The sequence below is a fragment of the Tachypleus tridentatus genome, chromosome 6 (genome assembly GCF_004210375.1).
Source record: "Tachypleus tridentatus isolate NWPU-2018 chromosome 6, ASM421037v1, whole genome shotgun sequence".
Classification (NCBI taxonomy): Eukaryota; Metazoa; Arthropoda; class Merostomata; order Xiphosura; family Limulidae; genus Tachypleus; species Tachypleus tridentatus.
In genome coordinates, this window is record NC_134830.1 from 90,212,287 (window position 1) to 90,228,258 (window position 15,972).

General features: G+C 29.4%; 1 protein-coding gene across 1 annotated transcript in view; it reads left to right on the forward strand.

The window, feature by feature from the left end:
- mop (tyrosine-protein phosphatase non-receptor type protein myopic) overlaps nucleotides 1-15,972 on the forward strand; it is a 77,868-nt gene that overhangs the window by 29,871 nt on the left and 32,025 nt on the right. Inside the window, exons 6-12 of the mRNA XM_076506054.1 lie at nucleotides 792-974; nucleotides 8,127-8,285; nucleotides 10,593-10,654; nucleotides 11,071-11,265; nucleotides 13,887-13,952; nucleotides 14,579-14,718; nucleotides 15,630-15,721. Coding sequence (XP_076362169.1) covers nucleotides 792-974; nucleotides 8,127-8,285; nucleotides 10,593-10,654; nucleotides 11,071-11,265; nucleotides 13,887-13,952; nucleotides 14,579-14,718; nucleotides 15,630-15,721 — 897 coding nt within the window. The remainder of the gene's footprint in view (nucleotides 1-791; nucleotides 975-8,126; nucleotides 8,286-10,592; nucleotides 10,655-11,070; nucleotides 11,266-13,886; nucleotides 13,953-14,578; nucleotides 14,719-15,629; nucleotides 15,722-15,972) is intronic.

Below are 15,972 nucleotides of genomic sequence, written 5' to 3' on the forward strand. Positions count from 1 at the left end.
TTTTCACTTGTAAGCTGAAAGTGTTGGAGACTTAAGGTAGACTTTACTGTTGCCTGGGTTTAGGGAGTAGCATGTTTTTATTGAAACAGTTGTACCTAGATTTCTGAAAGGAGTACATATGTAATTTTTATAATTAAGTAAAATGTTTTCTATTGATACTAGTTTTAATTATATTTTAAATATTTTGTTGCAAAACTTCTATCAACAAACTTTGTTAGTACATAAGGTGTATGATTGTTTGTTGATATACAGAAATGTTTAGGCTTGTTGGAAAAGAAATAGAGATAAAACAGATAACATAGTTGTAGAAAGATATAAAAATTGGCCTTAGAGTGGAATACAGACTTCTTTTTAGGAGATAAGTGTTTGTTCTGACATACATTCACAAGTCTCACTTGAGTCACAGAATCTGTTTTTGTAACTTACAGATGAATATTTGGGTGCATTGCAAACTATATTTAGTTATATAAAGGTTGTACTTAATTAAAATTTAAAATTGATTAAAAATATTTTTTTAATTTTTAAACTGTTTAATGATTGTTTTGCAGAAGTAGTAATGTACTGCACTTTGTTGTGAAAAGGATTAATTTTGTATTTGTAATTAGAAGAATAAGGAAAATGTTTTATACTTTATTCAAAACTAAATCCTTATTTCATATCAAGGAAACACACACAAAGAATTAAATCTTAATGTTAGCAATCATTCTCTATGTTCATTTGAAAAAAAAAATTACTTACTGAAATATAATTAGCAAGTCGTAAATTTCTACAATAGCCATAACTAATTACAGGCTCAAGCCCAGGAATGTATTTTAGAGAAGTCCATGCTAGACAGTAGAAAATCTTCAATTACTGCTAAGGTTGCAGCTCAGGTTGTGGAATACTATAAAATTGCCATGGGTAACCTGATGGCTGGGGGTTCTAACATGGAACCTGGTTGTATTCTTGATATAGTTGGAGGAAAAACGTTCAAGGTATGCAGTCTTGTCCATAAGGTATTTATTTGAAATTCTCTCTGATATTTCTGCCATTATAAGTCAAATCTCAGTGTTTTCATCCATAATGAAACCAAATTCCCAAAGTCAAGGATGAAATTGGTAGAAAGAAAATTAGGTTGTATGTGATATCTAAAGCTACATTGAAGTCAGAAGTTAATGTTTTTATATACTATATTAAAAATATTTGTGAAAAGAAAATCAAGTTATTTATGTATACATGTGCATGTACATGTTTCTCCCATAGTAGTCAGTTAACCCTCTAGATATGGGTAGGTCAAAGTGTATATGTCAGAACCTTTATATGCAGTTATCTTAAAAAATGTATTTAAACTACTTTATTATCAACATATATTAATGAGCTTGGCATCAACATATAGTTAATAATTCAAACCTTAATATTATAAGTTTTAATTTTTAATTTCAACAAAACAAATAGATGATTCTCAATCATCACTTCTCTGTATCCCATAACATTTGTTTGCTCTGTAAAAATGTCTCAGAACAGTTGGTATAGGTATTAACATTTTATCAAAACAAGGCAGAGAACATTTCAGTTTTTGTAGGTCATCTTTGGATTAATCTAAAGATGACCTAAGAAGGTTGAAAATGTTTTTTTTTTGTTTTTTTTTTGATAAAAGTGTTAATACCTATACCAGCCATCCTAAGATACATTTTTACTTCAAGTGAGTTTCCCGTCATCACAAAGTTGTTTGCTCTGAAACACCCATTTTGGATATTCTTTACTATTTCACTATTTGACCCTAGTTTAACATAAATTACACATTTATAACATATATGTCTAAGACATGATCTAAATTTTATAGTCTTCAATCATTTTGCTTTATAGAGATATAAACCAGAAAGTCAAACCATGTTATGCCTTCATAATACATACCATCTTTTAAAAAAATGTCAGTAATTCTCTCTGACTGAAAGAATGTTTCAGTTTCCTGATTTCCATATGTCTTGCTCATTCTCCTGACAGGTTTGAATTATTTTGTGTATAGATTCTTTGTTGCTATCAGTGAGGTCACCTCAACAGATAACAAAATTATTTTAATCCACTTATACCTTAGCTAAAAAGGCAGTTATATAACAGTTATAGGATGTTGTATTTTGTAGATGTTATAGTTTGTGTCCTAAGTAGAATATTTGAAATAAAAATTTCTATTAATATTAATCATACTAAGAATTGGTTAACTTTTATTGAGGGTAACTGCAAACAAATAGAGATCTACAAGTAATTAATTTTCTTTTGTTTATGTCTCTTTTTTATTTATTGCTAAAGAACTAAAACAGATTTAAAAATATGAAATTTTTTAGGTTGAATAAGAAACCACAAAGATAACTTAAATTTTCTCAGTAAGGGTATGCATGTGAGCTGTTTTTTATACTATGTGATTCAGTTCTTTGTTTATCACAACTTGAACTGTAAATTTATTTCAGCTTTATTATGCATATTTAATTTAGAAATGATTTAGAGAGCAATAAAACAAGATTAAATCCAAACAGAAAGTGTTAAGCTGTTTAAAATAAATTATCTGTTACAAGCTACAGTCATTCTAAAATGAAAAATGGCAGTTTATGCTTATTTTGTACATTTTTATGGAGGCCAAGAGGGTAATCAAATAAACTGAGCCAATATAGTGTTAGGATAGATAAGATAAAATATGAAGTAATATTCATTTACAAAGTTCTTGAGGTTATGCAAATGAAATTTTGAAACTGTAAGGTAAAAAATATCTTTGATCTTAAGCTTACTCTGAACTAAGAATAGTCAGAGTTTAACTCAGATTCTTCATAATTTCACAAACAAATCTGTAGTAAATATACTTGACTAAAAGTTTGTTTTGATCATGTACAAAATGAATTGTGATGTTAACTAAAATCTTGCCAAATTTTTTGAAGATACACTTACTACATTAAAAGTTATAGCATACAAAAGGCTGAAAAGATCTGTCACGAGTTCCCCATTTCACAGTGAAAATGATTTTGTGATGGTATTTTTCTGGATTTAACACTAAACTAACTGGCAGTATAATTCTTACCATATTTATTTCAAGTTCTGTCTACTACTACTATTACACTGTCAATTTATTGTACATTACAAACTTGAATGGATGCTACATTAAGTTATTTTGATGCTTTGTATAATAATTCACCATTCACAGTTCTAAGGTTAATAGACCTTGAATCTTCACTAAACCAATAAAAGAAAATAAATGAAACTTAAACTATTGAATGTGTTATGTTAGGCATTCTGATAATAAAGCTAATAGAAGTTTAGGATGCATTTATAGAAATATTGATTTTAGGTAAAAATAAGTAAGGATACAAATCATTATTTAGGTTTTATTTAGAATACTATGTCTATGTTTGGTATTGCATGTAAGGAAGGTTATTGACTTACTAGACAAGGCTCAGAGGAGGGCTATCAAGAGGATTTCTGCAGTCGATCTATGGATAGATTAAAACATCTTTGTTTCTCATGATAAAATAATGGTAACAGGTGATCTTATGGAATTTACCTGATAATATGGAGGATCAGTAGAATTAAATGCCATTGATTTCTTTGTGCTGCACTATCAAGAGAATAGGACAAATAGACAAAAGTTGAAGATTTTTAAAACAAGTTGACAGACAAGAATCAGTAAATTTAACTCCCCTCTTTCATTATCTACATTGCATGTTTCTTTTAATAGGCCTTTTAAAGTCACTTCATATTTTACACGACTTCAATAATTTTCATATTTTCATATTCATAATTTTATTCCTTAACAAAAGAAATACTTAAAACAATGATCTTAAATACTGATGATAATATTCTTTTATATTGATTTTTAAGTTTTGATTTTACTTTGTTTTAACCATCACAGGACGAGTTAACTCTTTGTTGATGGTTTTATATTGATATTTGATTTTTTGTGTCTAATTTATTGCTTAATAAATTTATTATTATTATTATTATTATTAAAAATGACAGACAAGAATCCAATTAAAGTAATTTTATTTTTATAACAAACTGATTGGCTTATGGAATTTGTTGCCTTTAAAATTAGTGGAGACCATCACATCACAAGAATTTAAAAGGGAATTTAATTATTCCTGAAAAAATTATAATTTTTACTTTATCAAGGGTGTGTGTTAAAGAATAGCCTTAAAGGACCATATGGTTTTTTGTTGTTTCAATGATAAAATGAAATATGAATTTTGAAAGTTTTAGATGTTTAACTGAAGAGAAAATGATAGATGTCACATTCTACAGTTAAAAAGTTACACTTTGCAGTGACTAAATATATCATCTCAGTATGACAAAATATGAGAATATTAACCTACTTGCATGGAATCAGCCTGTTGAAGCAATTCTATATTTCTAGGGCTACATATAGTAAAATTTACTATAATTTTGAATGTAATCCACATATCTTCAGAAAATTTTGCAGTCTCTTTCAATACATATTGCAGTACTATTGTACCCAAAAAAATCAATGATTAACCATGTAACGATGGTTTTGTAAAACCTTTTTGTGCATGTTACTGACTTGCATTCAAAATTTAGTTAAACCATTTGACTGTCAATTTATTTAATGAAATTATTAATATCAAGTACATTATAATCCAAAGTTTTATATTATCTAAGGTTATTTCATTTGTTTTGAAAGAAATATCTAATATAATGTTCCAGACTTGAGTTTTTATTATCACATTATGCACTTAGTTACAAATCTTAACTTTAAGGACCAGACTAGAAAATTAACTGTTTGTATAATATAGAGGATTATATGCAGATATTTAAAGTACAGTGTACAGGTTTTTTACTAGTAATTCAAGTATATTCCAATAACTTGTCTCAAAGAAAACTATTGCAAACATTTTTCATGTCAAGATAAGCCAAGCCCACTTGCAGAGTGAAAGCTGTGTTGTTAAGTAACAGTTTTAACTTCAATGGCATGCTTATAACAAATTGAAAGAGCAAATTTCATGCTACATACTGTAATGAGGACAGGAAAGTTAGTCAATGTGTGCATTTTACTAAAGAAGTCTAAAGAAATCTCAGTCTATTTTAAGAAGCTAGCAGGACAAAGTGCATATCACAACTTTCTAGAGAATTGCATTCAAAACTTAAACTATTTTATTGTCATGTTATACAAATAAACTTGCATCAAAACATAACTAATAAATCAAGTTTAAATATTATATTAGTTTTAATTTCTTAATTGTGTAAGGAAATAGTTAAAACAATTCTCACTCTCCTGGTATGAAAATTGAAGCATTTACTCTCTAAGTCTTCCTTCTTCTGTAATATATTTACTATCCCTCCCAGAACTATGGAATTTAACATAAGTACTCATTATGATATAGATATTACTTAAGGATAGCATAGTCCATATAGCCTGCAATCTTATAGTTAATAGAACCATAAACTAGAAAATCATACCCAGTTGCCATTCCAACCTATTACATCTCTCTATCCCCATCACACCAAAACATGCTCACTTTTTCAATCATGAGGGTATTATAATGTGTTGGTCAATCCACTATTCATTGGTAAAAGAGTAGCCCAAGAGATGGAATTGGGCAGTGATGACGAGCTGCCTTCCCTCAAGTGTTGCATTACTGAATTAGGGATGGCTAGCACAGATAGCTTTCATGTAGCTTTGTGCGAAATTCAAAAACAAACAAACACATCTCTTACAAATTGCTAGTAGTTCTGTCTGACATTTCAAAATTGTTTTATTATTTTCTGTAGAGAGAAATGTCTATCTTATCTTCAGTTTAAAACTTTTTCACATGAAAGTTATATCAACAAACTTAGCTGAAATTTTAAAGGCTCTTATTGCAGAATAGTTATGAGATTGTTTGGTTTGTTACTAAACTGTGTTTTTAGTTGCATTATTTAACTAAATAAAAATTTAGTCTAGTGGTACCATTAATATAAAAAAGTAGGCTTAAGTTTACTCAAAATGCAAAAGCAAAAAAAACAAGAGACCCAGGCAAGAACTATATTTCATGTTTTTCATGTGTATTCTTTACTTATTGTTGTAAAAGTAACTGAAATGCAATTATTAGAAACTTAAGTTAGATTAGGAAGGATAATGAAAAATAGTACCTCTTCACAAAGTTATGCTCACAAGCAACTCCTGTGTTATATAATTTGATACAGTAACATGAGGTGCACACTTGCCAAGTGATTTAGAACTTGTAAGATTATTAGTAAGACATTGTCCAAAGGATTAAGGTATAAATAGATATATAGTGTTATAAACTTTAAGCTATTTATGAGGAATAGTTGTGGTTTGCTGTTACAATTTTTAGTCATTCTATAAAGAAGAAATGTAATTTAGATTTCCTAATTTTTGTCCTAGCTTTTGTCGTTAACTTATAGAGTTAGGGTAGAGAAAACAACATATAAAGTATAAAGTTTTTCTGAAAACTGAGGTTTGTTTATTTGAGATGTTTTTAAAGTTAAGCAAATGAAATTTGAAACTTTTCAAATGAACAAAATATTTTTAATCGTAAAATGAAAATATCTTTGCATTTGGAGCATTTAGCAATCTAACTGCATATATCATGGACAAATTTCTAGTAAAAATATTTAATAAAAAAAATTGATTTTTTGTCCACAAAAGACTTGCAGCTATTACTAAAATCTTGAAAAATTTTGTAAATATACACAACACGTGCTAAATATTAAAGTATGGAAACTCTAATGGTCATTTTGTGGTTACAAACTTTTTCAAACTGACTGAGCCCATATTTAAGTAATGAGGTACTGTATATCTAAATACTAATCTAAGGGATATAATGTGTCAGTATCTACATATGTAACCAAAAGTTCTGCACCTATTGAATGGTACCACAAAGAAAAAAAAAAAAAAATTGACACCTTGGGTATTGAAGATTAGAAAAATAAATTTGGTACATGCAACAACCATTTCTTTATAATAATTTATAATAGAACACAATTTTAAGTAAAGGTACTCTCTGAACAACAAGGACACAACTTTCTCTAGAACTGTAGGTGAGGATTTGATCATCTTTATTGCTGTAATTTTTAGTACCGAGAAACTGGAGTTAAAAAAATTGTTTTCAATAAATGGTACCACTTATAAAAACATTGCAGTGTAATATTATAATTAATAATTAATAGCATAAACTTCTACCAATAGGGTGGCATTTTTGCTTGTGTAAAGGAATAGATCAAGATTTTCACTTCCATTTTCTGATAGAATCACATCTAAAGGGTAGAGAGACTCTTAGTTGCAATTTACACAAAATTTATCTGTTATATCTATCAAATAGATTTGTTCCACTGTTGGTGTATGTTTTTAATTTTAACTAACTCACTAATATGTGCATTTGTGTAAAAGACTAAAGTACAGTTTTTTAAATGATGAAACCTGATAACTTTTTAAAGAACAAAACTGACACCTTGGGTCCTCTTGTTGTTAGTTTTTTTTTAAATATTTATCTTGAGTGATAGATTAGAAAGAGCTTGCATCATTTTAAGTAATGTAATTTACAAATAATTTTATTGAGTTTTTGGAGTTTATTTTATCCCTAATTAAGTAAAGATATGTTTGTCATGAGTTTGAATTATTTCTTGCTGTTGACCAAATAACAATTTGTTGTTCGAAGTAATACTGAGGTACTGAATTTCATTTATTTGTAGTTGTAAAACAAACTCAAGTGAATCATTATTATGGCAAAATAATAGTATTACATAATTATAATAGTTTATTTCTTTTCAATTATGATATTTTAAATTATGAAACTAAATCACAGAATTAGGTAAAAATTGTACAGATAGAAACTTAAATTATTTAGTTATACCAATTGTAAGAATATAAAAGACAACTTTGGAGGATAATATATTCATAAAAGGACATGAATATTTTATATCTTCAATGGAAACAAGCAGAAAAGCAATGATAAATCAAAATTTAATAACAGATAATAACTCCACTACTCAGATCAATAATAACATAATCCCACTACCATTTGATATTTTTGGTAAGTTAAGATATTAGATTTGAAGAAAATTATATCTGTGTTGTGTGTTTAAATATATATTTACATATATTTTAAATGGATAAACAATGTTTTATGAGTTTTCACCTCTAACAGACATGGAAGAAATTTATAGAATTCAAGATGGCCTATTATGCTTGTATATCACACTTATACATGGGTAACCAAGCTGAGGATCAGCAGAAGATGGGAGAAAGAGTTTCATGGTATCAATCAGCTCAAGAAAAATTGGAAGCTGCTGCAAAAATAGCCAAGGTGTTCATGCTCAGTTTACTTTTGTCTTGTTTTGATGTGTTATATTTTTCATTAATTTAAACTGTTTGCTACTAATTTTTATTTTTTGTTGTTATAAAATACATAGATTACATCACTTACCTCAGATACTAAACATTGTTTTTTTTAATTCATAGAATGCATTAAAAGCAAGAGCTGACATAGCTTATCATTGTGTTCATTTGTAGAAAGTAACATTTAGTAATTACATTTTACTCAGAATTTTACAACAGATATTTGTTGTGGATTGCTGACAACAAACAAAATGCTTTATAGAGTAACACAACTTTCTTTGTATGCTACTTGTTCCTTCCATACTACTATTTATAACTAACAAATATTTGATGATATAACCTAATCCCAGAAGTGTTTTTGAAAGTATGGTCTACCTGTGGTAGTGTATCTCAAGCTATAAGTTAATTCTAGTAGTGTTTATAGCCTAGTCCTAGTAGGATGTTTGAAGTTATAACCTGATAGCATGTTTGAACATATGGCCTAGTTCTGGTAGCATGTTTGAATGTATGGCCTAGTTCTGGTAGCATGTTTGAATGTATGGCCTAGTTCTGGAAGCATGTTTGAATGTATGGCCTAGTTCTGGAAGCATGTTTGAACGTATGACCTAGTTCTGGAAGCGTTTGAACGCATGACCTAGTTCTGAATGGCCTAGTTCTGGTAGCGTGTTTGAACATATGGCCTAGTTCTGGAAGCATGTTTGAATGTATGGCCTAGTTCTGGAAGCATGTTTGAACGTTGGCCTAGAAGCATGTTTGAATGTATGACCTAGTTCTGGAAGCATGTTTGAGCGTATGACCTAGTTCTGGGCGTGTTTGAGCGTATGGCCTAGTTCTGGAAGCATGAATGTATGACCTAGTTCTGGAAGCATGTTTGAACGTATGACCTAGTTCTGGAAGCGTGTTTGAACGTATGGCCTAGTTCTGGTAGCATGTTTGAATGTATGACCTAGTTCTGGAAGCGTGTTTGAACGTATGACCTAGTTCTGGAAGCGTGTTTGAACGTATGACCTAGTTCTGGAAGCGTGTTTGAACGTATGGCCTAGTTCTGGTAGCGTGTTTGAACATATGGCCTAGTTCTGGAAGCATGTTTGAATGTATGGCCTAGTTCTGGAAGCATGTTTGAACGTATGGCCTAGTTCTGGAAGCATGTTTGAATGTATGACCTAGTTCTGGAAGCATGTTTGAACGTATGACCTAGTTCTGGAAGCGTGTTTGAACGTATGGCCTAGTTCTGGAAGCATGTTTGAATTATGACCTAGAAGCGTTTGATGGCCTAGTTCTGGAAGCGTGTTTGAACGTATGGCCTAGTTCTGGTAGCGTATGGCCTAGTTCTGGAAGCATGTTTGAATGTATGGCCTAGTTCTGGAAGCATGTTTGAACGTATGACCTAGTTCTGGAAGCGTGTTTGAACGTATGACCTAGTTCTGGAAGCGTGTTTGAACGTATGGCCTAGTTCTGGAAGCGTTTTTGAACGTATGGCCTTGTTCTGGAAGCATGTTTGAACGTATGACCTAGTTCTGGAAGCGTGTTTGAACGTATGACCTAGTTCTGGAATCGTGTTTCAAGGTTTGGCTTAGTCCTTGTAGGTTGTTTGAAGGTATAGCTTAGTTCTTATGGTTTGTTTCAAGCTATTGGTCTTATCTTGTAAGTGAATTTGTGAAGTGTTTGAACATATGGCCTAGTTCTGGAAGCGTGTTTGAACGTATGGCCTAGTTCTGAAACATGTTTGAACGTATGGCCTAGTTCTGGAAGCGTGTTTCAAAGTTTGGCTTAGTCCTTGTAGGTTGTTTGAATGTATAGCTTTGTTCAGATGGTTTGTTTCAAGCTATTGGTCTTATCTTGTAAGTGAATTTGTGAAGTGTTTGAACATATAACCTAGTTCTGGAAGCGTGTTTCAAGGTTTGGTTTAGTCTTTGTAGGTTGTTTGAAGGTATAGCTCAGTTCTGATGGTTTGTTTCAAGCTATTGGTCTTATCTTGTAAGTGAATTTAAAGCTATAGCCTCATTCTGGTTGTGTGTTTGAAACTATTTCCTAATTCTGATAATGTGGTTTTACGTTTTAAGGGTTAACCCCCTGTTCTTGTAATATGTATTTGAAGAAACATTGGTCTGGTAGTGTATTTTTAACCTGTTAAATTAATATTTTTCAAGGGTGTCTTATACTGTCAAAATATAGCAATTTCAAGTGTTTCAATCTTGTTATAGATCAATTATAATACTTCCTACAAATGATTTTCTATATTACTAATATATTTTTTAATTTTAACATTTTTCAGGTAATTGAAAGGGAAGACCTTAATGATACTCTAACTTTCACTATGGATGTTGTTGGTGGAAAGTAAGTTCTAGTATTTGTCAATAATTTGTATTGTTTTTTACTCATTATGTAACAATAGTCAATTGGGAGTATTTGAATTTCAAGTATTCTCAACTAATTCAAATCGGCAAAATTAGTGAATTTTGAATTGTAAAGAGCTATAAATTAAACAAGTGCAAAATCTATAACATTAGTCTTTCATATTTTTTATAAAAAATGTAACACTTTTGAGGGATAGAATAGAAATTATTTAGATATTTGGGCATTTGTGAATTAAACAGAATTGTAACAGAGTGATTCTGGCATTATTGCTTCAAATTTGTAAGAAATTAACCTGCATTTTTAGGATACCCATAGATGTCATTGTTTTGTATAATGAATTAAGAGATTCAGCTAAATTATTAATTATAAGTTTATATATCACCCAAATTTTTCAGACAAAATGCTGCAAAGAAAGAAAATGACTTTGTATACCATGAAAAGGTGCTACCTGTGGAATCTCTGCCTGAAATAAAAGGTGCTTCTTTAGTGAAAGGGATTCCCTTCAGCCCATCTGATCCTGATGTGAGTGGACCTGACATATTTGCTCGTTTGGTTCCTATGGAAGCTCATGAGGCTGCATCTTTGTACAGGTACAAATTTTTTTCTGCAAAGAAGTAACTTACAGGAAATGATTCTTACTCGGTTTGAGAAGAAAATGTACGTGTTGGAAATTTATTTGGGTATTACTTTAATCCCTTTGAATATTACTAATCAGATGCAGTAACCAAATTAACAGAATAAAACAAAAGTCTCATAAAAGTCAAGTGGTACATATGATTTTCCCCTAGTCATACTAAAGCTAGTCATACTACATACTAGTCATACTAGAAAGAAACTTTGAGTAATTAAGTTTAATCCTGTTCGGACCAAAGATCACCTTTCAAATGTTGGATGCTCATCTGCTTATCTAGTTTTAAAACATAAGTTATTATAACTATTTCAATTATTTTAAACTTGGAAATGTTCTAAGATTAATTGTTTGTCGTTTTGCAACATTTATTTAGTGTATTTTGTAAAAAAAAATGTTAAGAAAAATTCAAATTTTCACTCCAGTGCAACTCCAAGATGTCTTGCCTTAAAAATTTTTTATAATTTTTTTTGACAATTTTAAAGCATAGGTTTATATAAAATATCCTTTGTGAATATAATTACCTAATAAAAAACATCTTACATATAAAAAAAAAGATGTGGCCAAAAAGGATTGAATATACAACTTTAAGGAAATAAATCAAAATTGGCAGTCAAACTGGTAGCTACACTTACAGCATTGATAAGAATTTTTCAGTATTTATACATTAGTTAGCCAGGTGATGTTTTTTGTTCAACATTGGTAAAACAAAACTAGCTAACCAGTTAATGAATATAGGCTGTAAAATTCTTATTAATGCTATAAATGTAACTACCAATTTGGCCACCAATTTTGGTTTCATTTGTGAAAGAAATGGCTGTACTAATGTTTTCACATCTCAGGTAATTTTCATTAATGCACACCAACAAACAACAAAAAGTAAAAAAGTGACATTTGATAAGAACTAACATTAGCTTTAGGATTGCAATCCTGTTATTCAGAACAGCCCTTTACTTCAGAGAACCATTCAGATTCTTTAAAAGTATATGATTGTAGTTACTCTTCTCTAAAGAGGTGTTAACTTCTTATATACTAACGTCATGGAAACAAGATTGACAGTTTTTTGCCATCACCTGCATGCACACAGTACAACTGAATCAAACATAATTACTTACACTAGTATCATATGATGCTAAACACTCTTTAATTAGGATTTTTTTTTTTAAATTTAACAATGACTAATGAATAGTAACTGTCCACTTGTGATTCTTTTGAAAACTTGTGTTAGCAATGGCTAATCTAGTTTGCCTGGTCTAACCAACAGTTATGTATCTGCACATGCTTTCACCTTGTAGGTTTGGTGATCTCATTGAGACATCTTCATTCTGAAGAACAAAACCTAAAAACAGTTCATCTTTACACTTAGGTAAAGCTGCAGTAAAAATTTCAGACCGATAACTCGCGACTACTGAGAGTTCACACTAATTGTGTTTGAAATTGTTTTTTGTTAAATAATTCTCATATGGATTATATTTAGGCCAAATTTGAAATCCAATTGTAGGTTCTAAAGATGCATCACTGTACTAAATTTGAAAAATGTCTATAAGTATGTTTTTATATCTTATTTTCTATACTTTCTGTGCAAAGAAAAAAGTAATTAAAAGAAATGCTATTAAAGTTGGAGATCTTAAATCTTGTTTATTTCTTAATGGATTGCCTTGAAATCTAATGTGTGAAGTAAGAGTCCAGTAGAATACATTCAATGAAAATATGTTAGTTTGGATTACCATAGTCTGAGCTGCAGAAAATGGAAAATTGCTACTGTTAATAACACATAGTGTGTTCTGCACAACACACTACCATGTGCCTTAATCCATATCTTGTGTCTCACAGAACATTCTCTCTGTTACTCCTATTACTACTACATCTTTTCTTTCACACCCTGTTTGTCATGCCACAGTATGTGACTTGAAGTTGACAATGAAACATAGCTTTGAAAATAACTACAGGCAAAATTTATAATGACATTTCACAGATCACATTATGAACTATTTACATCAATGTACAATAATTAATGTGGTATGAGAAGTTATTTATGATTTCATGAGAAAGTGACTGGAGCTCCTGCAGGGCTGTATGAAGGAACTTTGGAACAAACTACAGATCTCTGATTATTTTATAGTTTCTTTAAACATTATACACTTTTTTTTTTCCTGAAAATGTTTTTATTTTGAAATATATTTGGTTGAAAACTATGAAAAATTTCTATGTCAAAGCATCAGGTAAGATTTATTTAGTTTAGTAAGTATAGTAGGTAACAGCAAAATATTCCAGTAATTCAACTCCTTATTTATTAAATATTATTTTTAGTCAAACATATTTTAAAAAATCACAAAGTATTCTAATGTTTTTTAAAACACCATTTCACAAAAAGTTTAGAAATTTCATTATTCAGCAGAATATAAGGTGACCTTTAAAAGTCCATTTCTCTAGTGCATGCATCATTAAATTGGTTTTTAAATGTTATTGCAAAGCAACAACTATTTAAGTATTGGGTAATATATTTAACTTAATAATTATTATCCAAGAATGTGAATATATTTAATATGAATTTGTAATTCATATTTATGGATTTATTTTTAGTGAAGAAAAAGCAAAACTATTACGGGCTATTGCAGCTAAAATAGAAGATAAAGATCAAGAACTGTTGTAAGTAAAAATTATTTTAATTATTCCTAAATAGTGAGCCTCTTAATATCTGTTACATTAAATCAGTATCTGTTTTATTTGGGTACAAATTTGTTTTAAGTTTAAGTAATGGAAAAAAGGTAAGACAAGTGTTTTTCAATACTTATTTAAGTGTAAAAAAGTTGCATTTATTGAATGTTTTGAAAACATATAAATGAGTTTCTGAAAAAGGTATAGTATAGTTATGTAAAAAATACTTCTTTGATAGTTTACAAAACTTTTACTATTTAGGATTCTGTATAGTTATAACTTCATATTTTATATTTTGTTTTTATGCCTTTGTTTGCAGAAAGGTATATTTTAGTTTTTTAAGTGAAAAGGGACATCTTATATAAATTGAGTTAGGTCAGCCTAACTAAGTATACAGTTGCTAAATGGAAATGAGTTTAAAATGTGATAAATTAAAGTCTAATAGTTCAAAATGTTTTTAATTAGCTGTACTTGTAATATTGTTCAACAAAGTTGGATTTAAGTATATCTGTATTAAGAATACATGTAATATTTTAAACTGTTTTATCTTCATATTCAGAATTGTCTTGTTTTTAATTTTATGATTTTGTAATGATTTTTAATTATGTATGTTTCAGAACCTACATGTCTTCTCTTCAGTTAGATATAAGCTCACTGAAGCCAGAAACTGAAAAAATCCCACAGGAACTCTTAGAAAAATGTGCTGCTTTCAGTGTAAAACCTACAGCCTTGAAGGACCTTACAGGTTTAATGGAAAGTAAGGATAGAGAAAAGATGGACACAATATCAAGAACAGTTTTATTTTGTGTTTTAAAAAAATGTGAATTTGAAAAATGAAAAATAGGATAAAAGGATGGTTTTATTTAAGCTATTATGGATAAACAAGTTTAGTTTCCTGTCGCAAATTGAAGTCATTCTAGAAAGATCAGAAGGGTAACTTAGATTATTACTTTTTATTGTGGTTATAAGATTGGCCAGTTTGACCAACCCTGTATAGAATTAGGGTAGAGAAAATATCAGATAAAATGTATTGAAGTTTATTTATGAGGTTTTATAGATTATGCAAATTAAATTTAACAGTTTTTGGATGAAAAAGGTATTTTAAATCTTAATATGAAAATCATTTGTTCTGAAACAGTGAATGCTTTCACTCTATGTTTGTGGAGAAATTTTTAGTAAAGATGCTTCATTGGAATTTATTTTATGAGTGTGTATAAAAGACTTGTCATGCTTTTTGAATGCTTTCAAAATTTTGTGACAATACATAAAACATGTTAAGTTATGGTATGGAAACTAAAGATTAATTTGGGATCAAGATTTAGGTCAAATCAACTGAGCCCATACTGAGAGAGTTAATGTTTAGTATAGTGTATTTGATTTTTATCACATGAACTTTTATATGAAGGGTTAGAACATTGATATTAGTGAAACATGAAAACTGTTATTGGATAGTTTGGTGAAATATGTATCTGAATAAACTCCAGATGTTTTAAAATATTTAGTTTATTAGGAGTTTCCATTAAGTATTTTCATCTAAGTAGCTTATTTTGCCATAGTTTTAATTTATTTTCCAGTACATTCCTGCCAGAAATGAAAAACTAGTAATTTATATTTCATCAGTGGACATTCTAAAAATCTTGTATAAGTGTGTATCATTATATTTTACAGATTTGACTGATATCAGTACAGAAGTTGAAAATATTCTAGGTGAAAGTAAGACATTGTTAACAGAAGAAGAAGAAAAGGAAAAACATCATCAGGTATTGATTGGTACACACAGATAAGTAAATTTAGTTTTAATTCTTAACTGCACTATGTAATGAAATGGAAGCAACGTCAAGGAAAAAAGTTAATGATCTTGTGTTATTTTCAGTTGAACTTTATTAGCTTGTTTTTGTGTCACATGATGAAACATAATGCAATTAAGATTCTTTTTAATGAATTCATTGAAAATATTGAGTTATTATAATGATATTTTGGGTCTTAATATTCACACAGATAGTAATATTAG